This window comes from Oncorhynchus nerka, linkage group LG28 (assembly GCF_034236695.1).
Source record: "Oncorhynchus nerka isolate Pitt River linkage group LG28, Oner_Uvic_2.0, whole genome shotgun sequence".
In the NCBI taxonomy this organism is placed as follows: domain Eukaryota; kingdom Metazoa; phylum Chordata; class Actinopteri; order Salmoniformes; family Salmonidae; genus Oncorhynchus; species Oncorhynchus nerka.
The window spans coordinates 52249430-52268053 of NC_088423.1; the positions used below are offsets into that span (position 1 = coordinate 52249430).

Below are 18624 nucleotides of genomic sequence, written 5' to 3' on the forward strand. Positions count from 1 at the left end.
AAATGGTTGATATAGGTGCAATCTTACTGGCAGCAATGTCCTTGCCTGTGAAGCCCTTTTTGTGCAAAGCAATGTTGACGGCACGTTTTTCCTTGCAGGTAACCATGGTCGACAGAGGAAGAACAATGATTCCAAGCACCACCCTCCCTTTGAAGCTTCCAGTCAGTTATTCGAACTCAATCAGCATGACAGAGTGATATCCAGCCTTGTCCTTGTCAACACTCACACCTGTGTTAACGAGAGAATCACTGACATGTCAGCTGGTCCTGTGGCAGGGTTGAAATGCAATGGAAATGTTTATTTGGGATTCAGTTAATTTCCATGACAAAGGGGGACCTTGCAATGAATTGTAATTCATCTGATCTCTACATAACATTCTGGAGTATATGCAAATTGCCATTATACAAACCGAGGCAGCAGACTGTGAAAATTCATATTTGTGTCATTCAAAACTTATGGCCACGACTGTACACAAATGTTCACTCATCATATGCTGCTGCTACTCCGTTCCTTATTCGTACTCTTATCATGCATTCTGCTTAGGGTTGAATGGCGGGAACCTGATATTTACCATACCAAAACCACTCTTTTCCCAGGATAAATAAATTATTTGTATGAACAGCATGTGTGAAATGGAACTGTTAAATTATGTCTAAATCTGGCTACTCTCCTGCCTTCTCTCTGCATGATCAATCAACGCTCAGGGTGGGGACATACAACCCATCTCAGTACGGAGTGCAGTTCAAAATGCATGTAGACCTGTCATGGTAACTTGTTTTCTTATGACAGGATGGCCCTACATTTGCTGCAGCATAGCCTTTTCTACATGAATATAAGGACCGAACGCGTGTGTAATTCACACATCTCCATCTGGCTTTCAGGGGTCACCTTAAATAGTAAAGATTTTATTTTATTGCAGCTGCCGTTTTAAATTCTATTCTAATTGCACCCGAAATAGACAATCCTGTTCAAGATTGATAAAGGCATATAGATAGGATGTCCTAGCCTACCGCTTTCAGGTAATACATTCAATGCAGTATTAGCCTTATATTTTGCTAATGGAAGGTGGGTTATGCACAATAAGCGTCAACTTAGCCTCCGTCTCTTGCGCAATATGCATGCACCGGTCCTCCGCTTGCCTCTCTCCAACCCTTCTGTTGTCTCCACATTCTGTATACTCCCCTTGTCTTAAGTGTAAAAATGACCCGCTTTCACTAAACCTCTAAAAATAGAATTTTAAACCTCAAATCTATTTTGCGTGAAGAAACGACCTGTCATTCATCACAAACTGTGAATATCTGGGTTTTCCCTCTTCACAATGCAGAAAGACTGCATTTAAATCAGTGTACAACACAAATTTTTATTACGACATACCCATCATTGTTTTCCTTACTAAAGTATAAGTTTATTATTTCTAAAAAGGTACTGCATAGGTGTAAACATACATTTCAAATCAAATCAACTCTAATTAGCACATGTAGGACAGTATGCAAGTGTGTGTGCATGGACTTTGCAGATGAATCTCTCATGCTCACACATAGTATTTGTTTAACAGTCCTCCTTTGGGGGGCATCTCCTCTTGCCTGCCTCAGCTTGATCAGGACAAGATTCAGCCCCCTGAACAGCTTTCACAAGCGATGTAGACGCTGCATGTGTGGGGTTACTTTCCCAGCTGCTCCAGGAACACCCTCTTGTTCCACTTATCAGGCATCCAGGTAGGGTTGATCTTGTTCCATTTCACAAAGGCATTGTATGAGGACACATCAATGATGTTATGGAAGATGACCAGGGGCCAGCGGAAAGTCATCCCCCTCTGCAGCTGTAAGTTCCAATCACCTTGTCCAGGATGTCCATGCCAATTTTGTTGTGGTTGTAGTCCAGGATGATGGCTAGCTTCCTGTCCTCACAATCACTTATCTTAGCCATTTTGTGCAGTGTGCTCAGGAGGACCACATTCGTATTTCTCTTTGGGGGGTAAGAAACTACTGGTGGTGAAGGCAAACTTTGATGAGAAGGCATCCCTCCCCATATTGCGAGTAGTACAGAGGGGAGCTCGGGCTTGTTCTTTCTAACTGTGCCAACCATGGCGATCTTCCTCTTCAGGAGCTGCTGGCCGAGTTCATAAGAAGTGAAGAAATTGGCACACACAACATTGTGCCCCCTCAGTCCATCTGTCACATCAAGCACAACCCGCACCCCCTGGTTCTTCTCCGGGCCTCCACTGGTCGGCTTCCCTGTGTAGACTTCCATCTTCCAAGCGTAGCTGGATTGTGCGTCACAGGCCACCCATATCTTGATGCCATACTTTGCTGGCCATATACTGCCGGAAAGGACAGCGACCTTTAGACAAAAGAGATTACTCAATGATATTACAGCAATACAAAATAAAAGTAAAAAATCTTAAATTACAGATGATTATTATTATTTTTTAACCTTTGAATGGAACCAGTTGCTCATCCACTTACTTCAGGCCCAAGGTTGTAGAGGTATGGCAGAGGCTCCACCCACTTCTCCCAGACCTCTCTTATGGCCACTAGTTTGTCTCACACATCTTGCAGGTCTTGACTCACGGTTATCAAATCGTAGCATTCTTGAGATAGTGAGAGACTTCTAGTGGCATCGTGGCACAGAAAAATAGCCCTTCCACTCTCTGCATCCCAGAGACTACATGTGGCCTCGACCTCGGGACCCATACACACCCACTAAGATAAGCAGCCATATGTAGGTACGCAGGTCAATCTCATCCATCCTGTTCCAGGTGACTCCATATTTACAGAAACCCTCCAAATTGGTCATCTCCAGGGTGATTTTTTCCATGGCTGATGTGATGCACATGTAGAATGTTGAGGCTAAGTCCTGGGCAACTGCATGTCCTGTGGTCATCCTTGACATTTTGTGCTGCCATCCTGCGCTGGTTGTTATATGGTGACAAGGACCATGTTATTTTACTGTTCTTTGACAAAAATGTATCTTTCGGCGTGGGAGATTTCTTCTTCATCTGAAGATGCATAATGCTCTGGGTTATTCTTCCCCCATCTTCTTCAGATACCTCCTTTTCTAAATCATTGTTCTCTTGTTCCTCCTGGACATACAAAAAAAAAATCAATACTACGACTTGCGGGGCACTGAAACGTGCACTCACAGCTTCAGCAAAGAGGGAACTGGGTGGGGAACTCATCTGCAGTCTGACTGTATTCCCCATGAGTAAACAATGCTTTCAATAAATGTTTATTTTGTCTGAAATTGTTTTTATTTTGTATGTGAACTTGAGTCGTGTGGGGTTGTGGAGGGGAGATGCTGCACATGCACAATTACGTTTTAGTTTTGTCTGAGTTCAATCAGTAGCACACAATCTCAATTTCTCAGTGTGTGTGTTTGTGTGTAAATGATTTTAACTGCCGGGTCAAAAATGACCCTAATACAATCTTTGTACCCTGGTGGTATACAGCTTTCATGGAAATATGAACAAAGGCGATGTTTCACCTTTTCTAATGTTGGGGGTCACTCTAGGGAAAGTCATCAAATTTCAAGTTGAAAAAATATAATTTAGGGGGTTCTCTCCACTGTTAAACAGTGGCGGGTCATTTTCGACCTAAATGATATCACAAAACTGATTTGACATGATTATTGTTTAGATCCCCACATTATTTACATTAGAAATATTGTTTCAATGTCCAACCTTTTGATGTTAAAGCTTTGGGGCAGAGTCTCTACACACAAAGGATGTTTGACTTCTTCATATTGCAGTTCAGATAGACTTTATGACCGGTCGTTAAAGTCACAGGACCAGCCCACTCTCCCCTTCCTCTCTGGTGGGAGAGAGGGGGGGCTCTCGTTGATCCTCACCCAGGAGGGAGGAAAATAGCCAACCCTAATTCTGATGCCTAGTCACTTTACCCTGCCTTTATGTACATATCTACTTCAAACACCTCACCCCCCTGCACATTGAAATGGTACTGCTACTCCCTGTATATAGCTTCATTCTTCAAATCAAACCTTAAAAATCGGTCACACACACGGTGAACAGATGTTATGTGTAGCGAAATGCTTGCACTTCTAGTTCCGACAGTGCAGCAATATCTAACAATTACACAACTACCTAATACACACAAATCTAAGTAAAGGAATAATGATATATACACTACTGTTCAAAAGTTTGGGGTCACTTAGAAATGTCCTTGTTTTTTAAATAAAAGCACATTTTTGCCCATTAAAATAACATCAAATTGATCAGAATTACAGCGTAAACATTGTTAATGTTGTACATGACTTGTTGCTGGAAATGGCAGCCCCGTGGATAAGAATGGGGGCGTGCTCGGTCCTCCTTTTCCTGTAGCCCACAATCATCTCCTTAGTCTTGATTACGTTGAGGGATAGGTTGTTATTCTGGCACCACACAGCCAGGTCTCGGACCTCCTCCCTATAGGCTGTCTCGCAGTTGAGCAGGCCTACCACTGTTGGGGTCGTCTGCAAACTTAATGATGGTGTTGGAGTTGTGCCTGGCCATGAGGTCGTGGGTGAACAGGGAGTACAGGAGGGTAATGAGCACGCACCCCTGGGGAGCTCCAGTGTTGAGGATCAGCGTGGCAGATGTATTAGCTAGGTTGCCACTTGTTGTTCGCCTATTAAAATTGAACTTGAAAATAAATAGCTAGCCAGCTACTCAATCAACCCTGTTGCACAAAAATAATGTTATAAGCAGCCAGCTAGCTTCATCTGGCTAGTGAGGCTCGACCGGACCGGATTATGTGTTGGGACGCTAGTCACAGTAAGGATTAGGCACAATAGTGGAATTTGCGGATTGCCTTCACATTAAAAGTATGTCATTGACAGCAATGCAAATGAATACAAATAGTAGAATTATGCCATACTTTTATTTTGAAGGCTAACCGCAAAGTCCACTATTGTAGCTTATCTTATAAATTAGGGTTATTTTAGATGACACCAAGCTACATACAGTTGAATTCAGAAGTTTACATACACTTTAGCCAAATACATTTAAACTCAGTTGTTCACAATTCCTGACATTTAATCCTAGTAAATAATCCCTAGTAAACAATACAGCCTGGATTCGAACCAGGGACTGTAGTGGTGCCTCTTGCGCTGAGATGCAGTGCCTTAACACACATGGATGCAGCAGTCTAACTATTTAACTGTACTAGAATTCTTAAAATATTATCGTTATTGTTTTTTTTGGCAAGGAAAATATCAGATATCGGCCAAAAATGTTAGGAGTGATGCACCTATATGACAATACATGCAAATCCCCCAAAAAGTAAGAAAGGAACTAAGAAATATCAAAATATTAGAAAGAGCAATGTCAGAGTCCGGAAAATATATGTATACGATGGTGTATATACACATTATGGACAGTACACGAATAGAAAAGGTGTACAGCAGTGGTTATATGGGATGAGCCTCGACTAGAAAACAGTAAGTACGCAATTCATTGTAAGGTTGTATTCGGCACATGTGACAAGTAAAATTTGATTTGAGTATATACGTATTAGGTGTGTAAAACGCTCTCTCATATGGCCCATATATAGAAGGGGTGACAGACCTCTCCCCTCTTTTCCAGATGATAGCCTGTGTGTGTGTGTGTGTGTGTGTTGACCCTACTACAGAAATGGATCTAAGGTCTGCTTTGAATGTTCTCTTCAATGGGATTTGGGGAGGATAAACTGATCCTATATCTGTTACGTTGGGCCTACATGACAATTTCCCTAGCCCTACAGATATGATTGGATATGGTGGATTATCACTCCCCTGGTGCTTTTCCACTGAGATTTAACCCCACACTAGTGGGTTGCCAGTGTTTCTTAAATGAAAGCTCAAGTGTAATTATGTTTCCATCAGGAGTGTGACACTACATACTTTTTGTTCTGTAAGGTGTTCAAGTTAACATGTAGCCATTGTTATGTAAATGCGCGCTAAAAAGCAACGTGACCCAGAACCTGGACTTGGCCCCAAGTCCAGGAAGGTCCGCCGGAGCCATGCATGGCCCAGTGAGACACAGGTGACGGCCCGCGTAGAGATCGAAACAGAGAAGTCTGAGCCTTTTGGGTAAAACCTCATTGGAAATCCACCATCCATGTTTGCTATGGAATACGGGGTCACAGTACATAATATTAAACCACCATGGTTAGAACCATAATTGAATCCCCTAAAATCGTCCATTGATTTGAGGTTTCAAAAATAAAACAGAAATGCAGCATAATTATATCGTTAGCATTAAAGACAATGGAAGTCACAGAGCTGAGAACCTATAGCAGCCAACTACATGGCGAATTCCTCATTCATTGTCTTGATTAATATTAAGAATGAGATCAGCTGAACAAAAGGTTTGACTGATGCTGATGACAAGCTAGCTAAAACAGCAGCAAGATTGTCTTGACCAGTGTGGCAGTGATTAGCTAACTGGGGTTAGCCAATGCTAAACAAGCTAGCTATAACGTTAGTTAGCTGCACGGACCACACTTGAAATGTGCCTTATAATAAAATGTCTACTTAGACTGTAACAAGGCAAGTTAGTAACTAGTCTAGTAAATTGCTAACTTTTATCCACCATACCTGCACAGAATGATTCACCGAAACGCGGTGTTCTTCACAACAGTAAAAGCACTGCTCGGTGTTAGCAGGCTAGCTTGGATGCTAGCCGTCCCAATTTGGAGCACCTTCAGCGTAGTCGTTATTTCCGTTTTCCTCTCCGAAACAAAACGAAAAGCAAAACAAAAGTAAAAGCGAATGAGTACGTCCTCGGTTTCGTTATTTTTGCACTTATAAAGTCGCGTTTTTTTTAAGCAACCCAGATGTTGAAAAGTGGGGATCTAGCCAGCTAGAGACGGAGCCAAACCCTTTGTTCCTAACCAGACGCGAACAATGGCCCCCGTCTCTGCTCTTACGTCTCTCCTCCCTGCTTGCGTAAACATTCCCTCTGCAGAATGGGCTCCCCCAATCGTGTTTAATCGAAACGTAATCTGCCTTTACAACACCCTCCCTCCTATTCACAAACTAATAGCTTTGTAGTAAATCTCTAAACATTTGCTATGAATTGTGGGTGTATTAAAATAAATAATACAGTCAGTATCTAGCTAGCCTTTTTAAAACAATCACATTCACTGCCTCTCATTCAGTCAGTACTAGCTTACAAAATTGATGCAGAGAAAAAGTTTGAGTGTAGCACCTTATCACACACTGACTGATCAAAGAAGTTCAGCTCATAAATATGCATCTAATAAATTGGGTAATTGGTCAACATTGGTGATACCTTTAGGACAAAACCTGGCAACAGCTCAAGGCACACAAAGTAGTACTCCTACACTAGAGGCCTGACACGACAGCTCTGAGTGATGAGCTGATAACACCTCAGATAGTGCTGGAGGTCAAACCAAATATAATCAAATTTTATTTGTCACATGCGCCGTGTGGACGTTACAGTGAAATTCCTACTTACCAGCCCTTAACAAACAATGCAGTTTTAAGAAAGAGAGTAGCAGCAGCGTAAAAAGAGGGTTTGGGAGGTGGGGAAACATAAATAGTATGGGTAGCTATTTGATTTGCTGTTCAGGAGTCTTATGGCATGGGGGTAGAAGCTGTTTAGAAGCCTCTTGGACCTAGACTTGGTGCTCCGTTACCGCTTGCCGTGCGGTAGCAGAGAGAACAGTCTCTGACCAGGGTGGCTGGAGTCTTTGACCATTTTTAGGGCTTTTCTCTGACACCGCCTGGTATAGAGGTCCAGGATGGCAGAAAGCTTGAACCCGGTGATCTACTGGGCCGTACGCACTACCCTCTGTAGTGCCTTGCGGTCAGAGGCTGAACGGTTGCCATACCAGGCAGTGATGCAACCCTTCAGGATGGTCTCGATGGTGCAGCTGTAAAATCATTTGAGGATCTGAGGACCCATGCCAAATCTTTTGAGTCTCCTGAGGGGGAATAGGTTTTGTCGTACCCTCTTCACAACTGTCTTGGTGTGCTTGGACCAGGTTAGTTTGTTGGTGATGTGAACACCAAGGAACTTGAAGCTCCACTACAGCCCCGTCAATGAGAATTGGTGCGTGCTCGGACCTCCTTTTCCTATAGTCCACAATCATCTCCTTTGTCTTGATCACGTTGAGGGAGAGGTTGTTGTCCTTGCACCACAAGGTCAGGTCTCTGACCTCCTCCCTATAGGCTGTCTCATTGTCTTCGGTGATCAGGCCTACCACTGTTTCGTCATCAGCAAACTTAATGATTGTGTTGGAGTCGTGCATGGCCGTGCAGTCATGAGTGAACAGGGAGTAAAGGAAGGGACTGAGAACGCATCCCTGAGGGGCCCCCGTATTGAGGATGTGTTGTTACCTACCCTTATCACCTGGGGGCGGCCCGTCAGGAAGTCCCAGGGTCCTTAGCTTAGTGATGAGCTTTGAGGGCACTATGGTGTTGGACTCTGAGCTGGAGTCAAATGAATATCATTCTCACATAGGTTTTCCTTTTGTCCAGGTGTGAAAGGACAGTGTGGAGTGCAATAGAGATGACATCATCTGTGGATCTGTGGGCGGTATGCAAATTGGGGTGGGTCTAGGGTTTGTGGGATAATGGAGTTGATGTGAGCCATGACCAGCCTTTCAAAGCATTTCATGGCTGCACACGTGAGTGTTGCGGGCCAGAAGTAATTTAGGCAGGTTACCTTAGTGTTCTTGGGCACAGGGACAATGGTGGTCTGCTTGAAACATGTTGGTATTACGGACTCATACATGGAAAGCTTGAAAATGTCAGTGAAGACACTTGCCAGTTGGTCAGCGCATGTTCAGTGTACATGTCCTGGCAATCCATCTGGCTCTATGCCTTGTGAATGTTGACCTGTTTAAGGTCTTACTCACATCGGCTGTGTAATGCGTGATCACAGTTGTCTGGAACAGCTGGTGCTCTCATGCATGTTTCAGTGTTACTTGCTTCGAAGCGAGCATAGAAGTAATTTAGCTCATCTGGTAGGCTCGTGTCACTGGGCAGCTCTCGGCTGTGCTTCCCTTTATAGTCCTTAAAATAGTTTGCAAGCCCTGCCATATCCGACGAGTGTCGGAACCGGTGTAGTACAATTCGATCTTAGTCCTGTATTGACGCTTTGCCCGTTTGATGGTTCGTCAGAGGTTATAGCTGGATTTCTTATGACCTTCCGGATTATTGTCCCGCTCCTTGAAAGCGGGACATCTACCCTTTAGCTCAGTGCAAATGTTGCCTGTAATCCATGTCTTCTGGTTGGGGTATGTACATACAGTCACTGTGGGGACGACGTCCTCAATGCACTTATTGATAAAGCCAGTGACTGATGTAGTTTACTCCTCAATGCCATTGGAAGAACATATTCCAGTCTGTGCTAGCAAAACAGTCCTGTAGTTTAGCATCTGCTTCATCTGACCTCTTTTTTTTGACTGAATCACTGGTGCTTCCTTCTTTAATTTTTGCTTGTAAGCAGGAATCAGGAGTATATAATAATGGTCAGATTTGCCAAATGGAGGGTGAGGGAGAGCTTGTACGCGTCTCTGTGTGTGGAGTAAAGGTGGTCTAGAATTTAACATGCTGATAGAAATTAGCTAAAACTGATTTAAGTTTCCCTGCATTAACGTCCCCGGCCCCTAGGAGCGCCGCCTCTGGATGAGCGTTTTCCTGTTTGCTTATGGCGGTATGCAGCTCATTGTGTGCGGTTTTAGTGCCATCATCGGTCTGTGGTTGTATGTATGGTGAGAAGGCAACAACTGTTGGCGCAATTATTAGAAAATGCAAGAAGTTCAAGATGACGGTCAATCACCCTCAGGCTGGGGCTCCATGCAAGATCTCACCTCGTGGGGCATCAATGATCATGAAGAAGGTGAGGGATCAGCCCAGAACTACACGGCAGGACCTGGTCAATGACCTTAAGAGAGCTGGGACCACAGTCTCAAAGAAAACCATTAGTAACACACTACGCCGTCATGGATTAAAATGCTGCAGCGCAAGCAAGTTCCCCCTGCTCAAGCCAGCGCATGTTCAGGCCCGTCTGAAGTTTTCCAATGACCATCTGGATGATCCAGAGGAGGAATGGGAGAAGGTCGCGTGGTCTGATGAGACAAAAATAGAGCTTTTTGGTCTAAACTCCACTCGCCGTGTTTGGAGAAAGAAGAAGGATGAGTACAACCCCAAGAACACCATCCCAACCGTGAAGCATGGAGGTGGAAACATCATTCTTTGGGGACGCTTTTCTGCAAAGGGGACAGGACGACTGCACCGTTTTGAGGGGAGGATGGATGGGGTCATGTATCACGAGATCTCTTCCCTCAGTAAGAGCATTGAAGATGGGTCGTGGCTGGGTCTTCCAGCATGACAACGACCTGAAACACACAGCCAGGGCAACTAAGGAGTGGCTCCGTAATAAGCATCTCAAGGTCCTGGAGTGGCCTAACCAGTCTCCAGACCTGAACCCAATACAACATCTTTGGAGGGAGCTGAAAGTCCGTATTGCCCAGCGACAGCCCCGAAACCTGAAGGATCTGGAGAAGGTCTGTATGGAGGAGTGGGCCAAATCCCTGCTGCAGTGTGTGCAAACCTGGTCAAGAAGTACAGGAAACGTATGATCTCTGTAATTGCAAACAAGGTTTCTGTACCAAATATTAAGTTCTGCTTTTCTGATGTATCAAATACTTATGTCATGCAATAAAATGCAAATGAATTACTTAAAAATCATACAATGTGATTTTCTGGATTTTTGTTTTAGATTCCGTCTCTCACAGTTGAAGTGTACCTATGAAAGAATTACAGACCTCTACATGCTTTGTAAGTAGAAAAACCTGCAAAATCGGCAGTGTATCAAATACTTGTTCTCCCCACTGTACTTAGGCCCCCACCCCGTGTCTTATCAGAGGCTGCTGTTCTATCCTTCCGCTAGAGTATATAACCTGCCAGCTGTATGTTCTTAATGTCGACATTCAGCCACAACTCGGTGAAACATAAGATATTACAGTTTTTAATGTCCCATTGGTAGGACATACATGCTTTCAGTTCGTCCCATTTTTTTCCCAGCGATTGAACGTTAGCTAGCAGGACTGAAGGCAAAGGCAGATTAGCCACTTGTCACCTGTTCTTTACAAGGCACCCTGATCCCTGCGAAATCTCAGTTTCCTTCTCCAGCGAATTACGGAGATCTGGGACTGGTCAGGTGTCTGTAGTATATCCCTCCCGTCCGACTCATTGAAGAAAAACGCTTTGTCTAATCTGAGGTGAGTAATCCCAGTTCTGATGTCCAGAAGCTCTTTTCGATCATAAGAGATGGTAGCAGCAACATTATGTACAAAACAAGTTACAAACAACGGGAAAAAACTAACAAAATAGCATGGTTGGTTAAGAGCCGATAAGACGGCAACCATCCCCTCCGGTGCCATCTTTGAGTTACTTATGAACAAAGTTGGAAATGTCATACTTGAGTAAAAGTAAAGATACCTTAATATAAAATGACTCAAGTAAAAGTGACCCAGTAAAATACTACTTGAGTAAAAGTCTGAAAGTATCTGATTTTAAATGTACTTTAAGTACAGTGGTGGAACATTTTCATACTTGAGTAAAAGTACAAAGTAAAAGTAAATGCTATACATCAAATTCCTTATATTTAGTAATCCAGATGGCACAATTTCCTTTTTTATAACTTTTTTTGACAGCCAGGGGCACACTCCCAACACTTAGACATAATTTACAAAGGAAGAATTGATGTATCGTGAGTCCACCAGATGTGAGGCAGTAGGGATGACCAGGGACGTTCTCTTGATGAGTGTGTGAATTGGAAATTTTTCCTGTACTGCAAAGTATTCAAATTGTAACTAGTACTTTTGGGTGTCAGGCAAAATGTATGGAGTAAAAAGTACATCATTTTCTTTAGGAATGTTGTGAAGTAAAAGTAAAAGTTGTCAAAAATATAAATACTGAAGTAAAGTACAGATACCCCAAAAAACTACTTAAGTAATCATATTTTAAAGTACTACTTAAGTACTTTATACCACTGCTTATGAATGAGCGTGGCTCACTTCACCACTACACTACGAGCTCCTGACCTGGAGCGCACCCCATCACCATTATGTTGTCAGAGACAGAGGTGATATATGGATTTACTGGCAGTGGACTCATACACAGAACAAAGCCATGGGAGACACTATGTGGCAAACATTCCCTTGGAAAAAAAGAAAGTTAGGAGGGATGGAAGGTGGGAATAAAGGAAGGGGAATGTAAAGGGCATAAGAAAGTAGCATTTTGTATAATGGAAACAGGAATGAGAATTCAACTACTAGCCTAATTCCAGGCCTGATTTTTGTCCCCTGTGAGAGGCATGTGCTCAGTCATGCCTAACTAACTGTTGCCTTCTGTAGAGGGAGAGATTGAGAGAGATAGAGAGAGATTGAGAGAAAGAAAGAAAGAACGAGAGATGGAGAAGGAGAGTGTGAGGGAACAAAAGAGGGCAAGAGAGGAGATTTGTGAAACAGCATCCCCCCTCTAATAAACCAGCTGAAAAACAGCTTGTCCTTTCTGTTGACCGTGGAGCCGAATAAGATTTTATTTTTTAATTGAACCTTTATTTAACTAGGCAAGTCAGTTAAGAACAAATTCTTATTTACAATGACGGCCTACCCAGGCCAAACCTGGGCGACGCTGGGCCAATTGTGCACCCAATCACAGCCGGATATGACACAGCCTGGATTCGAACCAGGGACTGTAGTGATGCCTCTTGTACTGAGATGCAGTACCTTAGACTGCTGCACCACTCAGGAGCCCAAAATAACTGACAGTGCGATATGTTATTGGTGGATAAAAGCCCACAGGAAAACAGATCTAGTCACAGCAGCACGATGCTGGAAAGCAGAATACTGTAGACATATGAACTCACACGCATACACAGCTGCACTACGGTGGGGCTGCTGCTATCAGGCTCAATAGAGACAACAATGTGTGTGTGGGTGTGCGTGTGTGTGTTCCTGTGTGGGTGTGTGTGTGTGCCTGCGTGTGTGCTGTGTGTCCGTGAGAGTTCTTGGAAACAGCGGTACAATGTGCTTGTATGCCAGAACAGCCCGTTAAAGCCAGTAAATCCCTATGCACTTCACTGTGCCATTGTGTTTCCTGTACAATAGACACATTATCTATAGGGGGCACTATACACAAACATTTTAGAAATCATGACAAGTAGGAAACATGATTTGGTGCCCTCTTGTGATCCTCCTGAATACCTCCTAACTTCACTCCATCAAACCATCTGTGTCAAATCAGAATGCTTTACATAATTTAGTTTTATTCGACTGGAATACTGATCGAATTTACATCCTTGAACGTGGCAGGTAGCCTAGCAGTTAACAGTGTTGTAACCAGTAACTGAAAGGTCGCTGGTTCAAATGCCCGAGACGAAAAGGGGAAAATATATTAATGTGCCCTTGAGCAAGGCACTTAACCCTAATTGATGCTGGAAGTTGCTCTGGATAAGAGCATCTGAATGACTGTAATGTAAAATGTAATGCCCCATGGGGAATTCATATTGAAACTCAGACGGTCCCGGTTCTAACACAGACAGACCTCATTCAAAAGAGGGCTCACTATAGTCTCATTAACAAACCATACCACTCAAACCCTGCACTCTCAGTGTTTCCTGTAAAAGGTTAGGCAGAGCTGATGATGGACTCTGCTGTGTGCTTCACTGGCCAACAGGCTTTCATCTACACAGATCTGGGTCATGCTCATTAATAGGGCACACAATGGAAAATGTTTTGTAATGGCAATCGGAAATTAGCATTTGTTTTTAGGATGAGTATTTGTTAATGTTACGTTCAGGTAGTCTCTGTTTCAGTCGACTTTCTTCCATTTGGTGACTATTGATCATGACCCTGCTGTAAGATAGCAAATTGTCCCCGCCAATGGATGTGTTGATTTGACAGGCAGGAGTGTTAGAGCATATTCCATTAGGCAATTAATGAACATTGAATTAAGAAGATTTTGTTCCTGATGGGACTGACATTGACTCTCCAACCCTGGTAGGCCTCATGCTTGTTCTGAATAGAGTGATTCAGACTTGGACATACTTGAATTTGCACAGGAAACTGACCAGGATAAGATACTGATACAGATAAGAGATTGAGGCGAACTGTACAAAATGTCAGACTGACCGTTTCACTCAACAAATAAAGCCCATATGTACACACTTTCTCTCTCTCTCTCTCTCTCTCTCTCTCTCTCTCTCTCTCTCTCTCTCGCACGCACACAGTGACCTCTTGTGACAATCAGAGAAAGGTAAAGAATAGAGACAAAGGGTATTGATGAAGATATCAATCAAGCTCAGACTAAGTTACAGTTAGTAACCACTTAGTAAGCAACAAATAGACGAAGCTGCCAGAGAGAGAGTGACAATCAAATGTGCGTGCATGCGCACAAACACACACTCACACAAACCAGACACACCTCCATAAGGAACAATGTTGTTCTGAGGGTACAGGAGCATTCCACTGACCCAAACTTGTCCGAGCAAGAAAACTTTGTGTCATTCAACATGGGGGAAAGATGTATCAGTGTATGTAGGAGATGTGCGCTAGTAATAGCTAGTGAGCACTAGTAGCCGTTGTGCAGTCTTGCTGAGAAATAAAGTACACTGAATATTGAGTGAGGAACACACTGTAAACCAGTTGCTGGACTTGACCTTTACAGCAGAAAAGGCACACGAGAGAGAGACAGAAGACAGAGAGAGCAATAGAGAGTGAGAGAGCAGAGAGACAGAGAGCGAGAAATGGTGAGACTTACCAGGGCAAGCGCAGCCTCCAACAGACATCTTCTCACATGTTGTAGGTCTCTGCTCTGCTGGAAACAGCCGCCTCCAGTCCTCCCTCCATATGCAAGGATACACATGCAGAGAGAGAGCAAGAAGCAGAGGAAAGTGAGAAAAAGGGGATAGAAGAACAGGACATATAATGAGAAGTACAACAGGATCGGAGCTCTCTCTTTCTAGCTCTATTTAACAATCAGGAAGTAGGAAATATAGTACTCTGGTTGGTTTATTAATATGCTAATTGAATTGCAATCCTCATGGGCAGAGATAAATATGAGAGGGGGGAGACACACACAAACCATAGCTCTCTTGAAATCGCTTATTGTGGCAAAGATATCAGTAATTATGCGTATACAGGGCAACAGATATGCTTGCACGGGGCAACAGAGAGGGAAATCTTCTGTTTTACAAAACGTATGATGTGCAGAGGCTATGCTTCGCAAACATTGAACGGCCATTGCCTGCTCTGGTATGTAATTGGTGATCTAAATGTCAGTGCCGTTTAAGAGGAGGGTGGATGATAATTTTTTGAGCATGGCATTATTTCTAATAAAGTATATTGGATGCCTGTCATTCAACCTCTCTTTCGTGTCATCTGAGATTCCCAAAGATTGGAAAGCAGCTGCGGTCATCCCCCTCTTCAAAGGGGGGGACACTCTTGACCCAAACTGTTACAGACCTATATCTATCCTACCATGCTTTTCTAAGGTCTTCGAAAGCCAAGTCAACAAACAGATTACCGACCATTTCGAATCTCACCATACCTTCTCTGCTATGCAATCTGGTTTCAGAGCTGGTCATGGGTGCACCTCAGCCACGCTCAAGGTCCTAAACGATATCTTAACCGCCATCGATAAGAAACATTACTGTGCAGCCGTATTCATTGATCTGGCCAAGGCTTTCGACTCTGTCAACCACCGCATCCTCATCGGCAGACTCGACAGCCTTGGTTTCTCAAATGATTGCCTCGCCTGGTTCACCAACTACTTCTCTGATAGAGTTCAGTGTGTCAAATCGGAGGGTCTGCTGTCCGGACCTCTGGCAGTCTCTATGGGGGTGCCACAGGGTTCAATTCTTGGACCGACTCTCTTCTCTGCATACATCAATGAGGTCGCTCTTGCTGCTGGTGAGTCTCTGATCCACCTCTACGCAGACGACACCATTCTGTATACTTCCGGCCCTTCTTTGGACACTGTGTTAACAACCCTCCAGGCAAGCTTCAATGCCATACAACTCTCCTTCCGTGGCCTCCAATTGCTCTTAAATACAAGTAAAACTAAATGCATGCTCTTCAACCGATCGCTACCTGCACCTACCCGCCTGTCCAACATCACTACTCTGGACGGCTCTGACTTAGAATACGTGGACAACTACAAATACTTAGGTGTCTGGTTAGACTGTAAACTCTCCTTCCAGACCCATATCAAACATCTCCAATCCAAAGTTAAATCTAGAATTGGCTTCCTATTTCGCAACAAAGCATCCTTCACTCATGCTGCCAAACATACCCTTGTAAAATTGACCATCCTACCAATCCTCGACTTTGGCGATGTCATTTACAAAATAGCCTCCAATACCCTACTCAACAAATTGGATGCAGTCTATCACAGTGCAATCCGTTTTGTCACCAAAGCCCCATATACTACCCACCATTGCGACCTGTACGCTCTCGTTGGCTGGCCCTCGCTTCATACTCGTCGCCAAACCCACTGGCTCCATGTCATCTACAAGACCCTGCTAGGTAAAGTCCCCCTTATCTCAGCTCGCTGGTCACCATAGCATCTCCCACCTGTAGCACACGCTCCAGCAGGTATATCTCTCTAGTCACCCCCAAAACCAATTCTTTCTTTGGCCGCCTCTCCTTCCAGTTCTCTGCTGCCAATGACTGGAACGAACTACAAAAATCTCTTAAATTGGAAACACTTATCTCCCTCACTAGCTTTAAGCACCAACTGTCAGAGCATCTTACAGATTACTGCACCTGTACATAGCCCACCTATAATTTAGCCCAAACAACTACCTCTTTCCCAACTGTATTTAATTTATTTATTTATTTTGCTCCTTTGCACCCCATTATTTTTATTTCTACTTTGCACATTCTTCCATTGCAAAACTACCATTCCAGTGTTTTACTTGCTATATTGTATTTACTTTGCCACCATGGCCTTTTTTGCCTTTACCTCCCTTCTCACCTAATTTGCTCACATTGTATATAGACTTGTTTTTTTTTACTGTATTATTGACTGTATGTTTGTTTTACTCCATGTGTAACTCTGTGTCGTTGTATGTGTCGAACTGCTTTGCTTTATCTTGGCCAGGTCGCAATTGTAAATGAGAACTTGTTCTCAACTTGCTTACCTGGTTAAATAAAGGTGAAATAAATAAATAAAAAATTCATATTCCATTCACTCAGCTCAACGTAACATTGATAGGTTTAGGCTACTACATGATACTCTAATTCTCCCCGTACCCATCATGAGATTGCTACAACCTAGCCTATGAATGAAAGTTTACAACATAGGTGCACAGGTCGAGATAATGTTTTGCAATCAAGGTGACAGACAGTGACACATTCAATACAGCCTTGCACACGCTTGCCTGCATCAATTCAACAGAATTGGCAGAATGAATACACCCCAGATCACATGCAAACACAGTTCACTTTTATAGTAGCCACATAAAACATCATGCTCACTTCACTCGTTGTATATATAATTCCTTTTCGCAACTATCTACTCACTCTCCTCCTCTCACCTTTTTCCTTCGCATGTGGACTTCAGTGCACAACACATTAGCTGTCTGTGACCAGGTAAAAAAAACTTTCCAAGGCAAACCTTCAAATTATGACCGCTAACCGCAACACACAGCCTACATCATTGTCACCATATTAGCCAATGTCATAGTCAACATAGCTACTAGAACTAACGCATTAGTAAACCTGCTACAATCATGCGTTTTGTGAGTTTAGATTGTTAAACAGCCATCACTAACACAGAGAGGCTGCTGCCTACCTACAAACTTGAAATCATTGGCCACTTTAATAAATGGATCACTAGTCACTTTAATAATGCAACTTTACTCATGTTTACGTATCTTGTATTACTCATATCATATATATACAGTTGAAGTCGGACGTTTACATACACTTAGGTTGGAGTCATTAAAACTCGTTTTTCAACCACTCCACAAATTTCTTGTTAACAAACTATAGTTTTGGCAAGTCGGTTAAGACATCTACTTTGTGCATGACACAAGTCGTTTTTCCAACAATAATTTACAGACAGATTATTTCACTTTACTGTAAAATTGTAGAACTTATTTCACTGTAAAATTGTAGACCTCGACGAGTCTGGTTCATCCTTGGGAGCAATTTCCAAACGCATGAAGGTACCACGTTCATCTGTACAAACAATAGCACGCAAGTATAAACACCATGGGACCATGCAGACATCATACCGCTCAGGAAGGAGATGCCTTCTGTCTCCTACAGATGAACATACTTTGCAAAAAGTTGCAATCAATCCCAGAACAACAGCAAAATGACATTGTGAAGATGCTGAAGGAAACAGGTACAAAAGTATCTATATCCACAGTAAAACAAGTCCTATATCGACATAACCTGAAAGGCCGCTCAGAAAGGAATAAGCCACTTCTCCAAAACCACCATTAAAAAAGCCAGACTACGGTGTGCAACTGCACATGGGGACAAAAATCGTACTTTTTGAAGAAATGTTCTCTGGTCTGATGAAACAAAAATAGAACTCTTTGCCCATAACGACCATCGTTATGTTTGGAGGAAAAAGGGGGAGGCTTGCAAGCCGAAGAAT

At 43.2% G+C, this 18624-nt stretch overlaps 1 protein-coding gene across 6 annotated transcripts in view; it reads right to left on the reverse strand.

Moving 5' to 3' along the window:
* The window catches only part of ldb1a (LIM domain binding 1a), a 31578-nt gene extending 16732 nt beyond the window's left edge, over nt 1-14846 (reverse strand). Inside the window, exon 1 of one of the 6 annotated variants that reach the window (XM_029640994.2) lies at nt 14773-14846. In XM_029640994.2, coding sequence (XP_029496854.1) covers nt 14773-14800 — 28 coding nt within the window. In that variant the 5' untranslated portion in view covers nt 14801-14846. Of the gene's footprint in view, nt 1-6570; nt 6966-14772 lie in introns of those variants that run through there. The other 5 variants (XM_029640996.2, XM_029640995.2, XM_029640999.2 and 2 more) reach the window with 5 other exon arrangements.
* Between the last annotated feature and the right edge of the window lie 3778 nt (nt 14847-18624).